Genomic DNA, 19,369 nt, shown 5'->3' with positions numbered 1-19,369 from the left:
CAGAATGGCACATGCAGGTCTTGTAACATCCCAGGAGTTGTTACTAGCAAGAACATTGCTGAAGATCCATAAACAATAGGTCTGCAGCACCACACAGCTACACCCCACTTCATAATTAACTACCCACAGCTTCAAGTAGACCCAGAGTCTCAGCAGAGTGTGTGGAAGCCAGAATATGAACTATGAAGGCTTTTAGCTGTAAGATCACCCGCTCTTGTCACTGTAATTGGGTCACATCCAGCACCAGGAACCTGGCACCTGCTGCTCAGGAAGTCTGCTCTGTACTATCGATTCCCTCTGCTCAGCTCAGGTCCCCACCCAGAGCTTCCAACTAGATCACCAAGCCACACTAAAAATAGGCAGCTCACAAAACCAGCTCTTGGCTCTAGGCACTCCACCCTCAAAATACAGAGACTAACTATACTGCCTTCTGCAAACAAAGGAGAATTCACTCCTCCATCTATTTATAAGCTGCTTATTCACAGCTTGTAAGCACAGATTCTTTTCAGATGAGGAGCTAGGGGGAAGAGATTAAGCTTATTCTGGTTCCCTGGTGCATAGAGCCAAGCACTCAACATGATCATTCCGTCACCATCTGAGGTTTTTCTCCTTTCAGCTCTCACCTCTAGCCTTGGGACTATCTTGCCCATCACCATGCAGAGCATGACACAATCCCACTCCCGTGCCACAGTGAGAACACAGGTTCATGGTAGAGCCAGACAGGTGCATTCTGGTTAAACTAGTATAAACCATCTATATAGTCATATAAAATGGTTATACCTTCTTTACACTTATTGTGACTCATAACACATCTGCAGGAAGAAAGGCCTTCACTGGGTACTTGTCTAGGCACACATTTCCAGCTCTTGGCTATGCTGGAAAAGTAGCAATAATGAGAACAACAGTGAAAAACACCAGGCTAAAGACCAGCTTAAAAGGGTCTTGGCCTTGCTGCCCAGGCCCACATCACAGCCTCACTTTAGCAAGAGCTCCCACTGCTGCTGCCTGGCTTCTGGCAGCTTCTCTGACATTGCCATCATAACTAAGTTTTTGACATCCACTACAGAAGCAGCAATACATTAGTCTGCTTTTCACAGCTGGCTCAGTGAGTTCCCTGCAAGCTACAGGTTAGCTGATCACTACACTAGATAGCCAGAAGCCAAAGCTACACCTGCTAACCAACTCTATGTATCTTATTAAACTAACTCTGGTTATTAAAAAATTCCTGTTTGAAAGTGCAAAAAGAAGTATTAACAGCATTGACGTGATGGAGGTCTCTGTGTCGCTTGGCCATACTTTCCAAGAGGAACTTCAGATAGGCTAACAGCCCTACATTTCAATCCCCAGAAAGACTGGGACAGCAAAACCTAAAAGGGTTCAGCTAATAGACCTGGAGAAGCACTGAGCCCTCAGTGCAGTTCATGGCCTGAAGGCAAATATGCTGGCTTTAAATCCATCAATAGTGAGCAAGTGGCAATGCCACCTCCAGCAGTCCCCCGGCACCTCTGGATGGCCAACCCTACCATTACAGCACTTAAAGAGGTGCCACAAAGATACACTGGCTCATGAGTGCCACACCCACACCAACTCCAGGCCAAATTCAGCCTGGTCTTGCTGGAGGTGGGAGATCTCAGAGGGATCAGCTGAGCACACCACAGCCCCGAAACCAACTCCCTGCAATGAGCTGCCTGCAGGACGTGTATTCTGGTAACTGAGCTTCTCCCTCCTCAGCTGGGAAAATTCAGCGTTCCAGACAGCCTGCTTGGAGAAGACTGTCTTCCCTTTGTGGATAAGCACCTGAACGGGCATGGCTATCTTGTGCAGTGGTATTTGGTGGAGAAAGGAGTATGAAGACTCCTGGTCAGCTCACAATGGGAGCAGTTACTGGTCAAAGCCACTGCTGTGATGCTGCAGTATCTCAGGATGAGACCATCCACGAAAGACTCACCTGTTAGAGAAACAAACGGATGGAGCACAACACATCCCTCCTGCATGCCCACATCTCTGATGGAATGAGTTCAACTTTTTTCAAGAAAGAACCTGTGGCACTGGCTTAGCAAAGCCTCACAAATCCCAGGTGAGCAGCAATGAGATTCCACTGCTCTGTGCTGCAAAACACTCCAAAGGGCATCTGCTCTCCAGGAGGGCAGAGCGAGCAGAGAAGGTTCCACAGCCAATTCCACAAGAGTTTCATTACTAAAGAAAGACTAAAACAATTCATGTTTGCTGTGTGCTCTTGAAAGGTATTTGGCAGATAACATCTGACTGCACTGAGTACATGCCTGCTTCCTTGCCTGTTTTAACTTATTATCTCCAACCTGTGGTCAAGCATTTTCAGAGTGGTTCATCCATCTCTATTCTTACCAGCTCCTACTGTTCTTTTTTTGAAACAACAAAATAGCAAGAAAGACATCTGTGATAGCTAGAAAAATACATCGCCTGAGAAAGAAACCCAAGTCAATGCCTTGCCTCATTAATCCCAAGGCGGAGGTGCAGATGGGCTTGTCATCTCTATTCTTAAAAAAAAATCACAATTTTAACTTTAATTCTCCACTTGTGATTGGCATATTTTCATGAAGTGGAGACAAAAGTCCACTTTAACTGCTCTTTAAACTGTCTTCTCTATTTATATGTAATTTATGTACATTCAGACAGTCACCTGTTAACAACTGGCCTTAATTTATGACTAAGAAGTCCTGGCAGTCACAACTCTATTTATCAGACTTTTGTACCACAAGAGACAATAAAAAACTACAACAATGGGACACATGACAGACAAAAGAACCAAAGGCGACTTAGAAGAGTAAAGCCATTTGACTTGCTTTTGTAATAATTTATTTCAAGTGTTGGGAGAATGGGTGTGGAATTAGGCTACTAAGCATTGATCAAGATTTTACAATTCAAAGTTCAGAGCAGCAGTACTACAAGCCCTGCTGAGTGCACACACAAAGCCAGTTCTTTTCCATTTTCCCACATCACCAGTTGGAAATCAAATATTAGACCTACATACATCGATAGCCACTCCATGCTAGCTTAGCTGGCCAATTGCAATATTTTGTCTCTACCCTGCTTTGATCATATCAATTAAAGAAGCCTTTGAAAATCATAATCTTTACATATTAGCAGAGCTTAGAACCTTTAGTATCTGCACATCAGATAGGAAAGAAGAAGTAAGTGCAAAGCCATGGAGGACCCAAACCAACAGTGCCTTAAGCAGAGTTCTCTAGCAAAGTGATAGAGCTCTCTTCCCCATTTGAAGAGATCCTGAAACAAAGAAGAGTGGACTTCTTTAGTCTTCTGCCCCAAGTTAGGTGAAAATTAAAATACTGCATGGATTTTAGTTTCTGCAACTACTCCACAGCCTAGAAAACAATAACTTTCTCCTGCTGTATTCAGTTACTCTCCTTAAGCTGAAGAGAACCACATGGATTTGAGCTGTGGCACACAGTCTCCTTTCACACTGGCAATGAATGTAACCAGAATTAAGCAGAGAACATGCTACACAGCTTCAGCATGCACTCAAACACTGTACAATCAAAGAATTCTGTGTGTATCCCCACCCCCTCCCCTTGCTAAAGTAGTCAAAGCAATGAATTATCCTTAGGGGCTCCGTCAGATCAGGTTTCAAAGTTGATCATTTCCCTGCACAAAAACATAGGCTTAGCTTAAAACCAAAACAAAACATAAAACTCATGCACATTCTCCCCATTTTCTTAGGACTCTAAAGTTGCTCTGTTGTTAAAATAAAATAAATAATAATAAAAAACCTAAACAAAACAAAGCACAAAAACCCGTATTATTGTGCTTCTCATGTCATGTGAGAATGAAAAGATTATACTGTAGTAATTCATTCCAAAATTGCATCAAGATTACTTCACCAGTTCAGCAAGAGAACTGTGTCTGCATAGTGTGCCAGAACTCCTGACAGGAGCTACAGCAAGCAGGGAACAGAAACAGTTACACAGCCTGCCCTCATGCTCCTCTCTCTGCACCAAAATGTCGATCCTCTTCTTTCAGTGACAGGTAGCAACTTACACCGTCATCCACTGGCAGATTTTTAAAAGAGAAATGTTCTTTTCACAGTGTTTGGTTTAGATACTCCATAACTACTTTGTTATCTTCTCTTGATCCCCTCCCTTCAAACCTCCCAGCTTGTGATGACAACACAGAGTTGAACCAGAGCAAGGCTGTGGATGCACAGAGCTATTCCACACCACCCTGCCACCCCCCACCGTGCCCTCACCTGCACCCACATGCCAGCGCTTATCACACTGGGCTGGAAGCTCCTGGCTGCAAAGGCTGCCTTTCTACCTTGCTGTTTGCACAGCACATAGCACAGAGGCCTTCTCATGCTGATAGGCTTCAGGTGTTTTAACAGCACAAACACAAGTTGTGCAATGCCCTGGGGATGTCAAACAGCTAGGCTCTCTCAGTCCCCGGTTCTCATACCAACTCTGCAAACGGGCAGTGAGTATTTGTTTGTACAAACTGAACCAATGTGTGAGGAGATCAGAGCCTGCCTCAGCCAGCAAGCATTCCTCCCAGCTAAGGTCCTTGGAAATCCCCTTGCACAAGGAGTGCCTTCGGAAATCACACAGCGATAAAGGCCTGCAGCTAAACATTCATCACTGCTATCATCAATTAAGGCTTGTGTTTTACAGATACCCAAAATATCCAGTTCTCTCTCCACTACAGAAGATAAGTCTGATTTGGCTTGAAAAAGGAAGTTGAACCATCTAAGTGTATCCATCTGGACTAGTTTTTGGACTGGGGAAGAAGCAATCAAGGTAACAGTAAAAGTCATTACATTTTTCACCTTTACTGTTTTCAGCATACTTCCTTGCTACACAAAGCTGTTCTCCAGCCTGCACAAATGATGGGGCACCTCAGGGAGACTATCCCAGCACCTGCTTTTTGCTCATCCCCATCTCCTCTTCACCCACTCTGGGGGCTCACCTGTAGTCTTGGCTAAGGGTGACACAAGACTCCTCCTTCCCCAGTCTGGCGAGGAGCGCTCCACCTTCCTGCTGCACCTTGACCAAACTTGCATCTTCAAGAACATTCTTCATCAATTGCCTTGAATTCCTCAGCAGCACAGCTGCATCCTGGAGGGATGACAAGAGTGAGGTGAGCAGTTATTGCAACCTAGAGGCAATGAAGGAACAGGCAAAAACCAGAACCTAAACCAAAAAACATCGAAACCACGTCTCACCTGGCCTCACTCTAGGAAAAGGGGAGGTTGGTTCCCATAGCTGTTTCTCTCCACCCTGATAAATCTAAAGTGATAAACAGTGCTCCTTATCCTCCTGGTACTTTCCCCACCAGGCTAAAATTGTGACCCAATTTCCATCATTACTTTCCAGCCTTGCTTTCCATTCATACTTAGCTCCTACTGTTCTGGGAGCCTGGATCTGCATGGCTCCAAGCCTTGGGACAAGATGCACATGAAGGGTTTGTGGATATACAGATGACTGCAGGAAGGCCACTACCACATACTCCATCATTTACTACTGGCACCCTCAGTGCAGAGCTGACAGCAATTTCCTACCATGTCAGGGATACAGCAGCTTCTCAAGAAGAGAAATAGAAAGTTTGTGACCACATAGGTCTTTGTCCCTTCCCCTTCTTCCCCATTTCCAAACTTGTTTACTGGAGGCACCAAAGCTGAAACCACAACACAGAACTAAGCTGTCACCTGATTTTATTCCAGGCCATTCAAGCCAAGCCCAAGGCAGCTGCTGTGTACATGGCATATCAAAGTTTGTACCAGCTACAGAGCTCTGGAGCTGCTGAGAATGCACCCCAATGCTGGAGCAAGCACCCATCAGCAGCAAGCCCAGCTGGAAACATCTCCTGAGTGGCTCTGAGGAATCAATCAGCTTCCAAACCCACTGAAGCCTCTATCACTTCATTTGGATTAGCTTCTATTAGTACTGGGAAACCCTGCTACGACAGCTTGCAAATTCAAAACTACAGCTTTTCTGAAGCTATCCAGCCTTGTGCTCTCTTCTGTCTCAGGTGCACCCCTGATCAGAGGTGAGTGACATGCTTACCTCAGCCTTTCCTGGTAATTTTGTGGATTCCACTTTATTAATAGCTCCCTGAAGGAAGGCACAAACACCCTGGCATTGTTGTATCAAGTATTCCAGCTTCTACAAGAAAAGACCAAGGCAGAAATTATTGTCTCACAGCTGACAGGAAAGGTCTTCTGAGCTTGCAGAAGCTTCAGAGTACAAAAATCAAGAGAGGATCAAACACATTAATCCAAGGGTTCAATTATATAATTGAGACTGTATCAGCAAAGAGAGGCCCATGAAGCTTCAGATGCATCACACTAGACCAAGGCCTCTATGCAGACTTTAGAAACCTGCATACTCGTGGCTTGGATGGGTCATGCTTTACAGAAAAAAATAAAAAAACAACAGTACACTTATGTCTCACATTCTTCTATTAGCATTTCTTGTAACTTTCCATGAAGATGAATCACACTGCATGAATTCCAGAGAAACAAAACATAAAACAAGTACTTGGAATTTTTCTACTTTAAATCATTTCTCTTCATATTAAAAGTAGCATAAATCAAAGATTAGGAAACTGTAAAGCTTCTAAAATTAAGCACCTTAACCTATGGACAAATTTGAAATCCTTCCGTTCTTCAGGGTGGGGGGGAAGCAGGGAAAAAAAAACAAAACAAAAAGTGTCCAAACATTTCATAAGGGTTCATGAGGCACTATTTTTTAAAAAAGTTAATGATATAAAGCCGGAAGACTGCCAGATACCACCCTCTAGCCACTAAAATCAAGAGAAGGGAAAAAGTTATTCCAAAATAACTGTGTTTAAAACAAAACAAAAAAGCAGCTGTTTGAATCTTTACTGAATTGAACTCCTCCTCCCCTGGAGTGCTGGAACATTGCCAGCAGTGACAGATTAGCAGGCAGGATGCAGGTGAGATCACTGAGACAGGAAATAAATGCTGTTTGCCACATAACTGCAGAGCTAAAGGAGCTGAGCGCAGGGTCATCATCACACACAGTATAAACAGGCATTCCATACAGAATAATTCCCATATTAACTCCCTCTGGTAATGTTTTATATGCTAAGACAAGAAGTAGCCTGATATTATGGTCCTTCCTTCAAGAATTACCCTTCTGCACACACAGAGCACCTCAGCTCTCAAGGTATTCTCAACTCTGTCTATTAAACTCATCCATAAATTCTTGCAAAGTTTCTCTGCTTCATCACTGCCAGATAAACTTCAACTTCTCCAAGTCAACCCTGGGCACCAAGATTAGGCCTCTGTACCTCTACTCCATCAGCACAGGTTCATACAAGTACTTTTAGATGTAAGTTGGAAAAAATAAGTTAACATTTGGCACATGCCAAGCCTATCCTCTGAAGCCTGCCACCAGCACTACAGTGGTGTTATCAATGACATCTTAATCTGCTTCAAGCGTTGCACTGTGCTACACAGCACTCTGGGTAGCAAGGTCAGAGCCAAAAGACCACTGGATCCTCTGGAAGCTGAGGTGACAATTCTATCAACCACCAGGGTCAGCAAACTCAACATGAAGACAGCCAGCTTGTGTGCAGATTTACAGAGATTTAATCCTGTCTAGTCTTGGTGTGCCAAATAACTCAATAGCACTTTTAAAGATTCAAAGCATATGGTTGACAGCACTCAGGCTCCCTCCACAGCACAAGTGCACACAGAGCTGGGTATTGGTACCATGGAAGCCACCTCTGCAGGCTTCTGGCAGTCTGCACATACCCTGCTGCTTGCAAGTAAAAGATATTCCTCGAAGAAGAATTCTGAACTGATTATCCAGAACTTCCAAGTCTCACTCATGCAAGGACTGCAGATATTACCAAGGAGATAATAGCTTGATCTGGGGAACTTGCTCCAAACCCAAAAAGATTTAACTTGTTATTACACTCAAGATCTTAATCTTTAGTCCAATGGCAACATGATACTAACACCTTCTGCTGAGATTAGTTTCCGATGTCTGTCCTCCTGTCTAACTCAAGAGCCACTGAGTGACAACAAAAGAGGATTCCATTTCAGATTTGACCATATTTTGAAGGCAAGAAAGAATAGAAAGAATTAATGCAGTTCAAGCAGATGAGTAAAATACTAAAACTTTAATTCCTGCAGTCATGCCAAGAGACCACAGTGTGTACCCATCTTATGAAGACACTATTAGCATTTTTTTCATACTAGAGATTAATTTGCATTCATAGCTTTACAGGAAAATTGTCTTTTAATGCTTGCGGGTTCAGCTGTTGACAGGTACTCTTGTTCCCATCTGTTAGCATGCCATCCATTGCTTCTCTCAGGCACCAAAGCACACAAGACATTCTACTCACCCTGCGGAAACTTAGCCAGCTCTGGTGGCAGTACTGGAAGGTCCCATCCAGTTCTGGAGGCAGCTGTGAGCTGTCTATGTGCTTATGGAGGGACTTCATGGAGGTGAGAAGTTCAAACTGCACAGGAACAGAAAGGAAAACAAAAAAGTTCACTTGTATTAGGGTGTGAGTACTGGAGGAAGAGGGGAAGGTTAACAAAAGGCAGAATCTATTACTTCTTTATCTATCTTGCGCAGAAGCACAGCACGCAGTGTGTAGCTGCAATATCACTACAATATGAATGGAAAAAAACCCCAACAATTCAATCTTAGAGCAGCTTGTTGAACAGCTCAGTGGGCAAGCCCTGAAGGAATGCAGGCCACAACACGCTATTTTACCAGGCAGAACATCTGTGATGGAAGTCTGGCAGCAGCCAGCCTTCTCCAGAGCCAGCACCTCCTGGTGTAAGCAGAGCAACTCCCTCGTATGTTCCCACAGTTGTGCTGTGATTTGCATCTGTTTGGAGAATCTGGGAGGTTAAATCCAGCCCCCAGCTTCGCCATCCCACTTCCTGTAAGAGTCTAGCAGAGCAGCCTCTGCACTGCCCTCAACTCTCCACTCATCACAGCAGCTATTTGCTCCAAGAGTTTCTTAGAGCTTGGCACAGGTTAACTTGCCTTCTCCAAGTCTACAGGACCTCAGAGCATTTCTACGCTCACCAGAGCAAAAAGTGCTCCTGCAGGTACATGGAAGCCAGCCCAGACACAAACCCAGGTGCAGACAATTAACTCACACACAGTGTGAAGTTTCTACCTCCTTACAAAATTGTGATGATGTTTCCAATTCCTCCTGCATGCCCATGTGTTTATTTTCTCTGTTCCCTCCCACACTCTTTGTGTCTGTTCAATGCATTTAATGTCTTCTGTGGCTCTCCCTGCATGCACATGCCTGCAGCTCCCCCTAAATTCTTCTACATGGGGGCAATAAGGAAATGGGCTAATAGCATTTGTTATACTTTAGCCTTTTGGGACGGCACACCACGTGCACAGCAAACCTGACACCTGTCACAACCTCTTCATCCACAGGAGCCAAAAGGGAGCTCCTGACCTACTCTGAAGCCTACCGAGTTTCAGCAGGCACAGAATTTCAGTCCATTCCTGTAGCTTGCAACAGTCTTGGAGAACACAAAGAGGACTAAGATGAAGTCTAATCCTCTGTTCACTCACCACAGAGTGGCTGGGAGCCTACATTTCTTATACAACAATAGAATACCAAGACAGTTTTACTTCTAGTGGGGGAGTTCACTGATGTTGTGATAACTTTCCCTTCTCTGGGTCTTTCCAGAGATTTCAGCTACAAAGGGAACCTCACACAAATGCCCATCTCATCTTCCCCTTGCAGAAGTCTCTCAGTCACTGGCAGCAGCAGGTATGAGGAGAGGAAACAGAGGAGATGCAAAATCCAGGAAAGCAACAGGCACCTTCAAAGGTTGAGTTCAGGATTTAGCATAATGTGATCTCTTCCTGACCATGCATTTCCCCCCTTGTCAACGGGAGAACATGAAAAACATCTCTAGCTAATTGTGCAGGGCTCCTCCATACAGTTATCCATGTTCCCAACAAACCCTCTGTGCTCTGAGTCCCCAGCAGACTGATGTAATTGTGGTGCAAATGTCACTGATGGACATAGCAATAAACAGAGCACGACAGGCATCTGTTCAGCTCACAGAAACACTACAACTCAATAAATACCACACCTGTATTGACCACAGCCACAAAACACAGAGGACACCTACAGAAATTTCATATGAGAATAAACATACCTCAATGACAGGGAATTTGCTGTCTGGAGAGTTAAATACAAGAGATATCAAGAGTAGCCCAGCAAACCCCAGAAAAATGGTTCCATTACCTGTCCTGCTGGTGGCTTCTCCATTCGAAAAGTCAGATCTCTTTCAACCAGAAGCAGTACTCCATGAATACAGTGAGGATCCATCTCCTACAACAGAACAGAGAACAAATCCATTACTGATCTACCTTGGATACTAAAGAGAATGTACCACACCAGGTTCATACACAAGTTTGCAATTTATCCTTCAAAGGCATCTACAAAGCCTGTAAGGTCGTCACCAGAAATTAATGAAGGCCAGTCTAGAGAGTACCAAGGTGATGTATTTAAGGTAGTTTGCTTCAGACCAACTAGTCCTGCAATATTTAAGGAAGCAATGGAAAAGGTCAGGTATTGGCTGTACTAAAGAAGCTCTGCCTTCTGCACAGGAAGTGAATCAGGGAAAGAAAAAAAAACAAACCCAAACCCAGAAATTAAAAAAAAAAAAACAACCCAAAAAACTAAAAACCATGTTCCATGTCCAAGTTTTTTCCTGATAACTTTCCTAGTAACTTCACCTAACTGAGAGGAAGTGGCTTTTCCCCCTCCAACCCCAACCCAGTGCCAAAAGCATCATCTTGTCTCTACTTCTTGCCAATTTACAGTCAAGTACTTGCATCCTGTTTCTACTGTTAAACTGACAGAAATTCCAAATACAAAGGATGTTTAGCAGCTGTAGTTCAAATTCAGTGATCCAGGAGCAGCTCTCCAATTATAGAAGCATTCTACAGGGAAGTGAGAAACAGGCAGAGAGAGAGCAACAGTAGGAAGAGGGAAACATGGTAGAAAGATCCAGATCTGGAGACAGGGCTCCCTACATATGTGATGCCTGGACCAGGAAAGCAAGGAGAAGAGTCATTTAAGTTGTGCCACATGACTGAACAAGAGCCATCCCATTTTGATGTCTCCTACGTGGATTTTACCTCTGCAAAGATGTCAGGAATTGTCAAGCAACAAATCCTTTCTGGTGTTGCTCAAGCTGGAAGGAACCTGCCACACAGCAGGCCACAACAGCAAAGGAAACTTGTTTAAATGAACAGCTCCAGCAGTAAGTAGGGTTAAATATCTGCCAGGATCAGCAGAGCCAGAGTACAGTGAGAAGTGAACCAACAGAGACTGAATGACCTAACCTGACACTGGGCACAGTTCAGCAATTAAGAAATGAGACCAACACAAGGAGCCCAAATTCTGCAAGTGAAAGTAGCAGCAGAGATCCCAGAACAGAGGAAAAACACCTTTCTCTCATCCAGTCCTAAACCACAATCCTTTTAAACAGACAGTAAAAGATCCCGACTGAAACACCTTCCAAAACCATGAGAGGTTTCTAAATTGTAAATTTCTCCAAAGTTAATTATTCACACTTTCACTGTTATTTGAACACTGATTAAAAGGCCAAAAATGATTTATTGCATAATTAGGCTGCATTAGGTGAATACTGAAGAAGGGATATGGAGATATTACAGCTGTATCACCAGCTCTGAAATTATCTGCTAGAAAATACTGAAGGATGAAGACTGGACCAGCTTCAAGACTGATGGTGGTACTAAACAAATGGTTTTTTACACAATCCTGTTGCCCTGATTTTTAAAAGTGTTAAGTTTTCTTTTATAATTCTTTTGAAAGTTTTAAAGTTCTTTTTAAAGTTTTATATGCCTTCTGATGATTACATATTTCTACTGGAGTTCTCACACACTGTTCATGTAAATAATGATTGTTTTGCATTCTTCTTTGTGGTAGGAGAGAATTGATGGACTGTTGGTTTGACCAGTGTCGTTGGAGAGGTGGCAACTTCATCCTCCAATCCACTGTCACTTATGGAATTCAATATATTGCGAGGTCAGAAATAAAATTTTCTCCTTTTCTCTCTTGAACTCACCAAGCTTCTGTGTAATCATTTTGTGTCCAATAGTGACACAATCCCTCTTCTAAGCCAACAGTCACAAGAAGTGCAATATGAGTGAGGGATAAAGGTAGTGATGATGTAACAAGAGGTTACCACAACAGCCAAAACACTCATTTGCTTGTTACTCCTGAAAATAGAAACTGAAAAAACATTCAAAAATAAAGCTGTCAAGGGAAAAGTTCAAGGTTTTCTAACTCAGGAAGAAATCGTGTTTCCAAAGAAATCAATTACTTTTCACCATAGTTTTGAATTTAAACAGCTGAAGAGAATTCAAGTCTCATCTAACACTTTGGAGCAATCCAAAGACTGAAACAGTTGAGACAAGCAGAGCTGGGAACAGCAGGATGCCACTTGAGGAAGCTTTCCTGCAGCTTTATGCACAATCTCTTACCATCTTTGCTAACAAAAACAACTTTATGGAAGCAAAGAAACAAGAGTTCCATACATATAAGTGAACTCTTCACCTCCAAAAACAGGTATAGTTTGGACAGCATAGAATAGAAGGACATCAACAGGAGTTCAGAAAGCACCAGGGTAAATACAGAACCTTTTATTATTATTCCTTTTAAAGAGAATTATATATTTTTTCCAATGTTTCTCAGACTGAAGTTCCAGTTTTCTGGCTTCCTGCCCCAAATGGAAACCCATGGCCAGCCTTAACAATACTGGCAGTCTGAAGCACACGCTGCCAGGAATGTTTGTGCAGAGGGGAGAGTCCCCAGACACCTCAGTCAGTCTCAAAGTGACTACTCTAATGGAGTAGCAGGGGTTCCCTGTCTTTCCTGTAAGACCAAATTACTCTGTACTTCTGCACTAAGTGAGAATGCAAATACATCTCTTGAACAGAAAGGTTTGCACAGAACTTCTCTGCTTTCAAATACTAAACTGACTCTTCCCAACCCAACACACAAACATAGCCGATTACAGGATTAAGCCTTCACACTAATATGGGAAATTCTAAAGAATCTCACTCTATTAAGACTCAGGCAGAGGGAAATCCCACAGATACTTGCTCACTGAAGGCAGGGCACACATTCCACTGTCTGTGCCCTGCCTGCTCACTGAGCAAGGGATCAGTCTAGGACTTCTGAATAGCAAAATTCCTCTTAAGAGCCACCCTCCACAGCACAGAGGTTATTGGTGACAACCTGTAGCCAAACATTACAGCATTTATCCCTGCAAAAATCCTTGCTCCAAAGCATCATTACGCATTTTCCCACAGGAACAAGCCTGATCTATTCCTGCAACATGCACGCACTGTGCACTTCCCTTCACCTCCGCACAGAGCTGCCAGAGTTCCTCCTGCCTCTTCCTGAGATAGCTCTGCAGATTTTTATTCTGCCCCACTCCCTCTGCTCCAGCTGCTGTCTGGGACAGAAAAATTTCCCAGCCACCCAATATTCCAAAAAGAATGGAGAAAAAGAATTCTCACAGAATACAACTGGCCCTACCCTGCAGGCAGAGAGGACAAGCTCCCACCAGTTCACCAGGTGGTTCTGGACAGAGCAACTGACAGAATCCCAGTGCCGTAGGGAAAACTAACATACAAGCACCCAAAGTTGTCTACTAGCACTTAATTCCAATCATGCATTCATTCTGGAAAGATGGAGAAATGGAAGAAAGATTTCCTCAGGCTGACATAGCTTGACCCAGGAACTTTTGCTCCCCAGGAGTCTCTCTAGGCTTAACAGACCACAGCAGGAAGGGATTCTGCATTAGGGCATCTGATCTGTGCTTCCCCACTGTGAAGCAGTGCTTCCCACTGCTGGGTTAAGAGGAAAACAGCCCCTCAGAATCAAATAAGCAGTGCTGGACGTCAACATTTAACAGATTCCAGCACATTATCACAGTAGGCTTCACAGAAACTATGTAAGTAAAATCCTGTATAAGGGGAGTGGTGGACAGCAGAGAAATGAGCTCTAGAGACAGTCTGCTAGAGACAAGAGACACTGAGATGTGTAAGGGATTTCAGAAAGGACCCCAAGGAGGTGATCTGCACTGTAACCTTAGAGATGTAACATACAGTCTGTACCTCAGTGCAGTCACTGGCCAGGGTAATCCTGCTGCACTCTGCAACACTTAGCTTGCCTCACTGTAGTTGCAGTCAGTTTTCTGTATTACTCTATCCTTGCTCCAGAGCAGAGAACATTACCATGGGATTACAGAGTAAATGCTGAGGATCTTAGTGGGGCCAGGGATTAGTCCTGTGCCATAACTAGGTGATGAACAGGTCTCCTTTACAGAGTCTTCAGAAGAGTCAGTGTAAAGATCAAAAAACCATAAGCAGAGCAATCAGCCTCTGTAAATAGTCAGAGTAATCAGTCACTGTTACCTGGAGCACATACTTAAGTCCAGCAATCTCTCTTGCAGCACATTAAACTGTTAAGTAACTGTAGCACCACCCAGATAACCAGGCGCTCAGAGCCAAACAGCCATCACAGCACAGCAGAAAGCTTCCCCCCCCCCTCGTTTCCGAGGGGAAACTTAAGGTTGAAATGGCATAATTACCATGCTTGTATGAGAATTGAGACAGACAGAACATGTTACTGATTTCCAAATCAAACAACTAAGACTGCCATGCAACATACATGGACAGTGAAATGTTCAAAAGCTTTAGCAAGCCCGCTGCCATGTGGGCACAGCATAAAAGAGAAGGTATTTGCTTGTTACCTCTGCAGAACTGAGCAGGGCACAGATTACTCCTTCACCACAGAGAATGAGCATGCTGATAGAGCTCACAGCTCCACCCAGCCCAGGAAGCAGGAGGACAGACCTCTGAGTCAGACTCAACTCTCAGATGTGGCACTGAAGCACATAAACCACAGACATCAGCTTCATTAAAACATTGCCCTGTTCCAGTTTGCAGATTTTGAGTCCTAAGAGACCTAAGCTCTGATTTAAAAGGAACACCTGCTTAAACAAGATTAGTCATCGCTACAACCCATCATCTCCCTGTCTTTCTAAGAGCAGCAGCAGACAGTTTCTATCTGGGAGGGGGGGCAACACAACCCACTGGCTTCCCAAGTGACTGATATGAAAGCCTTTGACCTGAAGCAATATAGAGTTACAGCACATCCGATTCTAATCATTCACTGACAGCCACATCAACAGCTGCACGTGCTTTTCCACCTGGCATAGCAAGCAGTGTCCTTCCCTTGCCTTGACAGCAGGCAGAGGCCTCTCTCCCTCCCTTCTCTGTGGCAGGCCAAAATCCCTGCACATTTCACACAGCCCCTCAGTACAGGGTACAACCCTTACAAGCAAGATAATTAATGACCGTTGAGACTTGGGTAAGGGCTGTTCCCAGCACTGAGATGAAAGCAAATTTGGAGGGCTGGGGAGGGGTATTCTCCCCAAACTCAGACATGCTTAGGTTTTTTGCTTTGTCTGCAGTCTGGCAAGTCCAGGTCATCCTCCTAAAGCAGGGCTGGGTGTGTATCTCCACCTCCCGAAGCCAACTGAAAGCCAGGTGGCAGATGGAGACATAAGCAGCAGATGGAGATGTAACATCCAACCATGACAGCAAGCCAGTCAGCGCTCCTCACTCGAAGCTCACCTGCAATGTGCTGAACACCTTGAAGAGAGCAGGAACGGGCGAGCAGTGACGAGCATCCACAAGAACAGTCAGACCCAAAGCCTGACATTCTGGTCTGCAAGGACAAAGATAAAAAGGTCACCTTTCTCACCCTGCAGTCATGGCAAGGTGAAAAAAACAGTACATTATGGCTTTATAATAACAAGAACTAATTGTCCACCTTCTCCTAAACAAAATATATACACAGAAACCACCAAATAATTGCTCAGTTTTTACCTTTGCCATATGAGTCTATGACTTCCGCCCAATTTCCCATTTCTCCTATTCCTACAATGTGTCACAGATGGCAAAGGTGCTGATGCCCACTGGATAAGGGGAGTGGTGAACAGCAGAGAAATGAGCTCTAGAGACAGTCTGCTAGATAATCCGCACAGGAAAACCAATTCTTCCTAATTGTGTTCAGAGGAAAGCTTGGTTTCAGCCTCACTGTTTCAGAAGAGCAGCCAGTCAAGAGCAGACCCAATGCCTACCTCATCCAGAATCAGATTTGAAGGGAGAAGCATAAGAAACAAAGCATGAGTTTCTCATGGATTAAGCCTGCTCCCCTTATTAATGGTTTAAAGGCCTCAAAAAATCACTATCAGAGTTGCTTTACCTCTTCTTATTTAATCATCTAGAAGTGAAACATAGTGATGAGCTGGGGAAGAAAAGTCTGTCACAGTGAAAGGAAGAGAAACTCCAGCAAACTCCAGCCTGTAGACTCCAAACCCAATTTTCAGCCACACATCAAGGCATCCTCTCAACCCTTGCAGATCCTCCCTCCCTCTCAGCTTGGAGGCCTGGCCCTAAAATATCATGTCACAACACTATCACAGAGCTGCTGCATGACTGCCCCATGATAGCTCCCAAATCCGATTTTCTGAACTAATGAAGGATAGCAAGAATGACTTGGATTCATGGCAACACATGAAAACATTCAGTACATACCCAATTATAACACACCATGTGCACACGTCATATAGAGAACAGGCAAAGTGCTTGCTGAACACAAGCCTGTTCAGCCTAACAAGAGATTCCCACCTGTGTAATTTCAGGACTGTCTGGACCAAGTTCCTAGACCAACCTCCTTCCATTCCTGCCTCAATTCCCACTTCCTGGGAAGGCAAAGCAGACAGGGCAGCAGCTGTCTGTCCTGTCAGCCCAAGAGCGTCACAAACCTTGGGATGCTGTGCAAGTACAGAAGAAGGCGTACAAGCTCAGTGGTATTGCAGTGGGGGTTTAACCAGGCTTTGTTCCTTGTCGTTATTATGGCCACCGCACGTCCTGATTTGTCTCTCGTACCTGTAAAAAGAGGGGGGGGTTGGAAATCACATAAGTCATTCAACAGAGCCTGGTTCCAGGTCTGTATGCCTCATATTCTCCCACAAAGACCCCACCACGTTCCTGGCAATCCTCCACAGAACTCAACATAGTGTATGTTGCAGGTAGGAGGCTATAAACCCACTTCCACAGTACCCAAATGCTGCCCCAGAGTGAAGCAGATGAGCTCAGCTTGTCTTTCTCTCGAATTAGTGTTAAATTTGTACTCCTGTCTTCCACCCAAACATACCTTCATCACAAACATGGCTGAAGTTGCCTAATGACAATCTTAAGAAAAGCAGAAATCGCATCAATTCAAGATATAGAATCTCACCTTCACGTTGCTGTCAGATGAGAGAATGCAGGACATGCACTCTGTAACAAGCTGCAGGCTGTGCCCAGAATATAACCAGTCACTCCTGCAAGCAAAGCCCCAGAGCAGGAGCCCAGAGCTCCTCTTCAGAGGCTGCAGAGAGGACAGTCCAGGAGCACACTCCTGCCTGCCCACAGCTCTGACAAAGGGCAGTGGCAGTGCTAGGCTTTCATTAGGTGCAGAGCTTGCTCAGTGCCCAGGGAATAGATACAGCACAGTATGGGCAACCCAGCTGAGTTGTGATACACTCAAGAAGGAGAAATCCCTCTGCTTCAATTAGCCAGGAAGGACAATGCTTCTCTGCCACCCATTTTCCAAAAGTCCAAAATCACAGCTTATCACAGGAGGAGAAGGACCTAACAGTGCCAGCTTTGGGATTATGTCCAGCCTCCTCTCCAGATGCAAAACAGAGTAAAGAGCAGGTGGACACAGCACTGCAGAATGCCAGAACTGCTTCCGAGACTCAAAATCAATCAGTACGTGCAGTAAGCCTTCTCAAGCAACTGGGAAAGTAAGTGATTTGGAGAACAGGAGGGACAACACCTCTTTTGTATGAAAAGCCATTTCCTGTCATACAAACAGTATAAGAAGGATGGGGGGGGGGCAGAAATCCGAAGTAAAAGACCAACTTAGAGAAACCTGTTTCTTTCTCTCCTTAACTCTGTTGCTACCACAGGAGATACTGTCCTGGACCACCTCTCTCTCCCCCACCCCAGGGACAAGCATTTGAGTAAGGTAAAATCTTAAAATCTGTGTCAGGTAAAACAGACACAGATGGACAGCCACGAGCATGGAAAGCTGTCCCGGTGTGATCTCAATCTGTCACTGGGACATGACTTGATTAAGGGCCATGGACACAGATGGACACCATTTTGAAGCAGGGTTTTCTACCTCTCAGGGACCAAAATTGTGACACAGGCTTTCTCCTGCTAACAAAAATCTTTCATCATCAGTGTGATTCAGGAGGACTTTTATTACTCCTGAAATACTGTAGCCTGGATGCTGCATAATCAAAGAGATGGAACAAAATTAGAAAAACCTCATTAATATAATTTGTTTCATAAGCTAAAGGGATCATCACAAAATAAAATAAAAAATCAAAGCACTCAATTACTGGAAAATGGCTTAATAAAAGCTTTTTAATTTTGAAGCAACATCTGTCCATCAAGCAGGTTGGGCACCACCAGAATTTGATTAAACCTTGAACTTCCACCTAGTAGTCCGAGAATTGCCTGACCAGGTCAAAAAAGCAACCAGAGCCACCAGGGTCTTCAACAGTGGCATAATCCAAAACTGAAACTATCCTGGAAGTTTCAGCTAACTACATCAGCTACTAGTTTATTACTTAGCTCTTATTCACCATTCATTATAAAAGTTATTCTTTCTAATGTAATTACTGTATCATTATCACTGACTAACATAAACCATTTAACCGAGTGGTGAGTACATTCCCTCAGGTGTGAGGATTGCCCACTGTAACCCCAAAGAGGCAGAGCAGTCATTCAAATCTGATAATGCTTTTACAGGAAACATAATTCACTCCTTAGAGAAAAACTTGCTTAGAAGCAGTATGAAACCAAATCCTGCTTCTTGTGGGCATTTGACATCCCTTCATCACATATTCAAATGCTTTCATCTCATTTAACAGTGGTACATTATGATAGGAATCTGTGACAACGGGAGCATTAGGTAACATGGTCAGGCTCCTGCAACAGCACGGACTGAGAGCTTCTCTGAAAGACCCTCTCTAATCCTGTAACTTTTTGGGCTGTTACATACAGCATAAAAATGTCCAAACTGATCAGCAGACCAGAAGATTAAAAATCCTCCTTTGGAATTTGTTGTAATAATTCATCTCCTAATGAAAGTTAGATGTTTGAATGTAGCATTACTCTTCCCTGCCCTTGGTTTTCCATTTCATCTTCTTCCAGAAACTGGAAAAGTTTTAACTCCCTTCCTCCTTCCTGGC

General features: G+C 44.0%; 1 protein-coding gene across 6 annotated transcripts in view; it reads right to left on the bottom strand.

Annotated features, from left to right (window-relative positions):
- PLEKHG4 (pleckstrin homology and RhoGEF domain containing G4) overlaps window positions 1-19,369 on the bottom strand; it is an 85,143-nt gene that overhangs the window by 37,361 nt on the left and 28,413 nt on the right. For all 6 annotated transcript variants that reach the window (XM_030282232.4, XM_072934591.1, XM_030282230.4 and 3 more), the window contains exons 5-10: window positions 16,886-17,009; window positions 15,690-15,783; window positions 10,255-10,341; window positions 8,365-8,481; window positions 6,054-6,152; window positions 4,957-5,105 (exon numbers count right to left, since the gene is read on the bottom strand). In XM_030282232.4, coding sequence (XP_030138092.4) covers window positions 4,957-5,105; window positions 6,054-6,152; window positions 8,365-8,481; window positions 10,255-10,341; window positions 15,690-15,783; window positions 16,886-17,009 — 670 coding nt within the window. The remainder of the gene's footprint in view (window positions 1-4,956; window positions 5,106-6,053; window positions 6,153-8,364; window positions 8,482-10,254; window positions 10,342-15,689; window positions 15,784-16,885; window positions 17,010-19,369) is intronic.

Source organism: Taeniopygia guttata, chromosome 11 (genome assembly GCF_048771995.1).
Source record: "Taeniopygia guttata chromosome 11, bTaeGut7.mat, whole genome shotgun sequence".
NCBI classification, from domain to species: domain Eukaryota; kingdom Metazoa; phylum Chordata; class Aves; order Passeriformes; family Estrildidae; genus Taeniopygia; species Taeniopygia guttata.
This window is presented reverse-complemented; position numbering and strand designations above follow the sequence as displayed.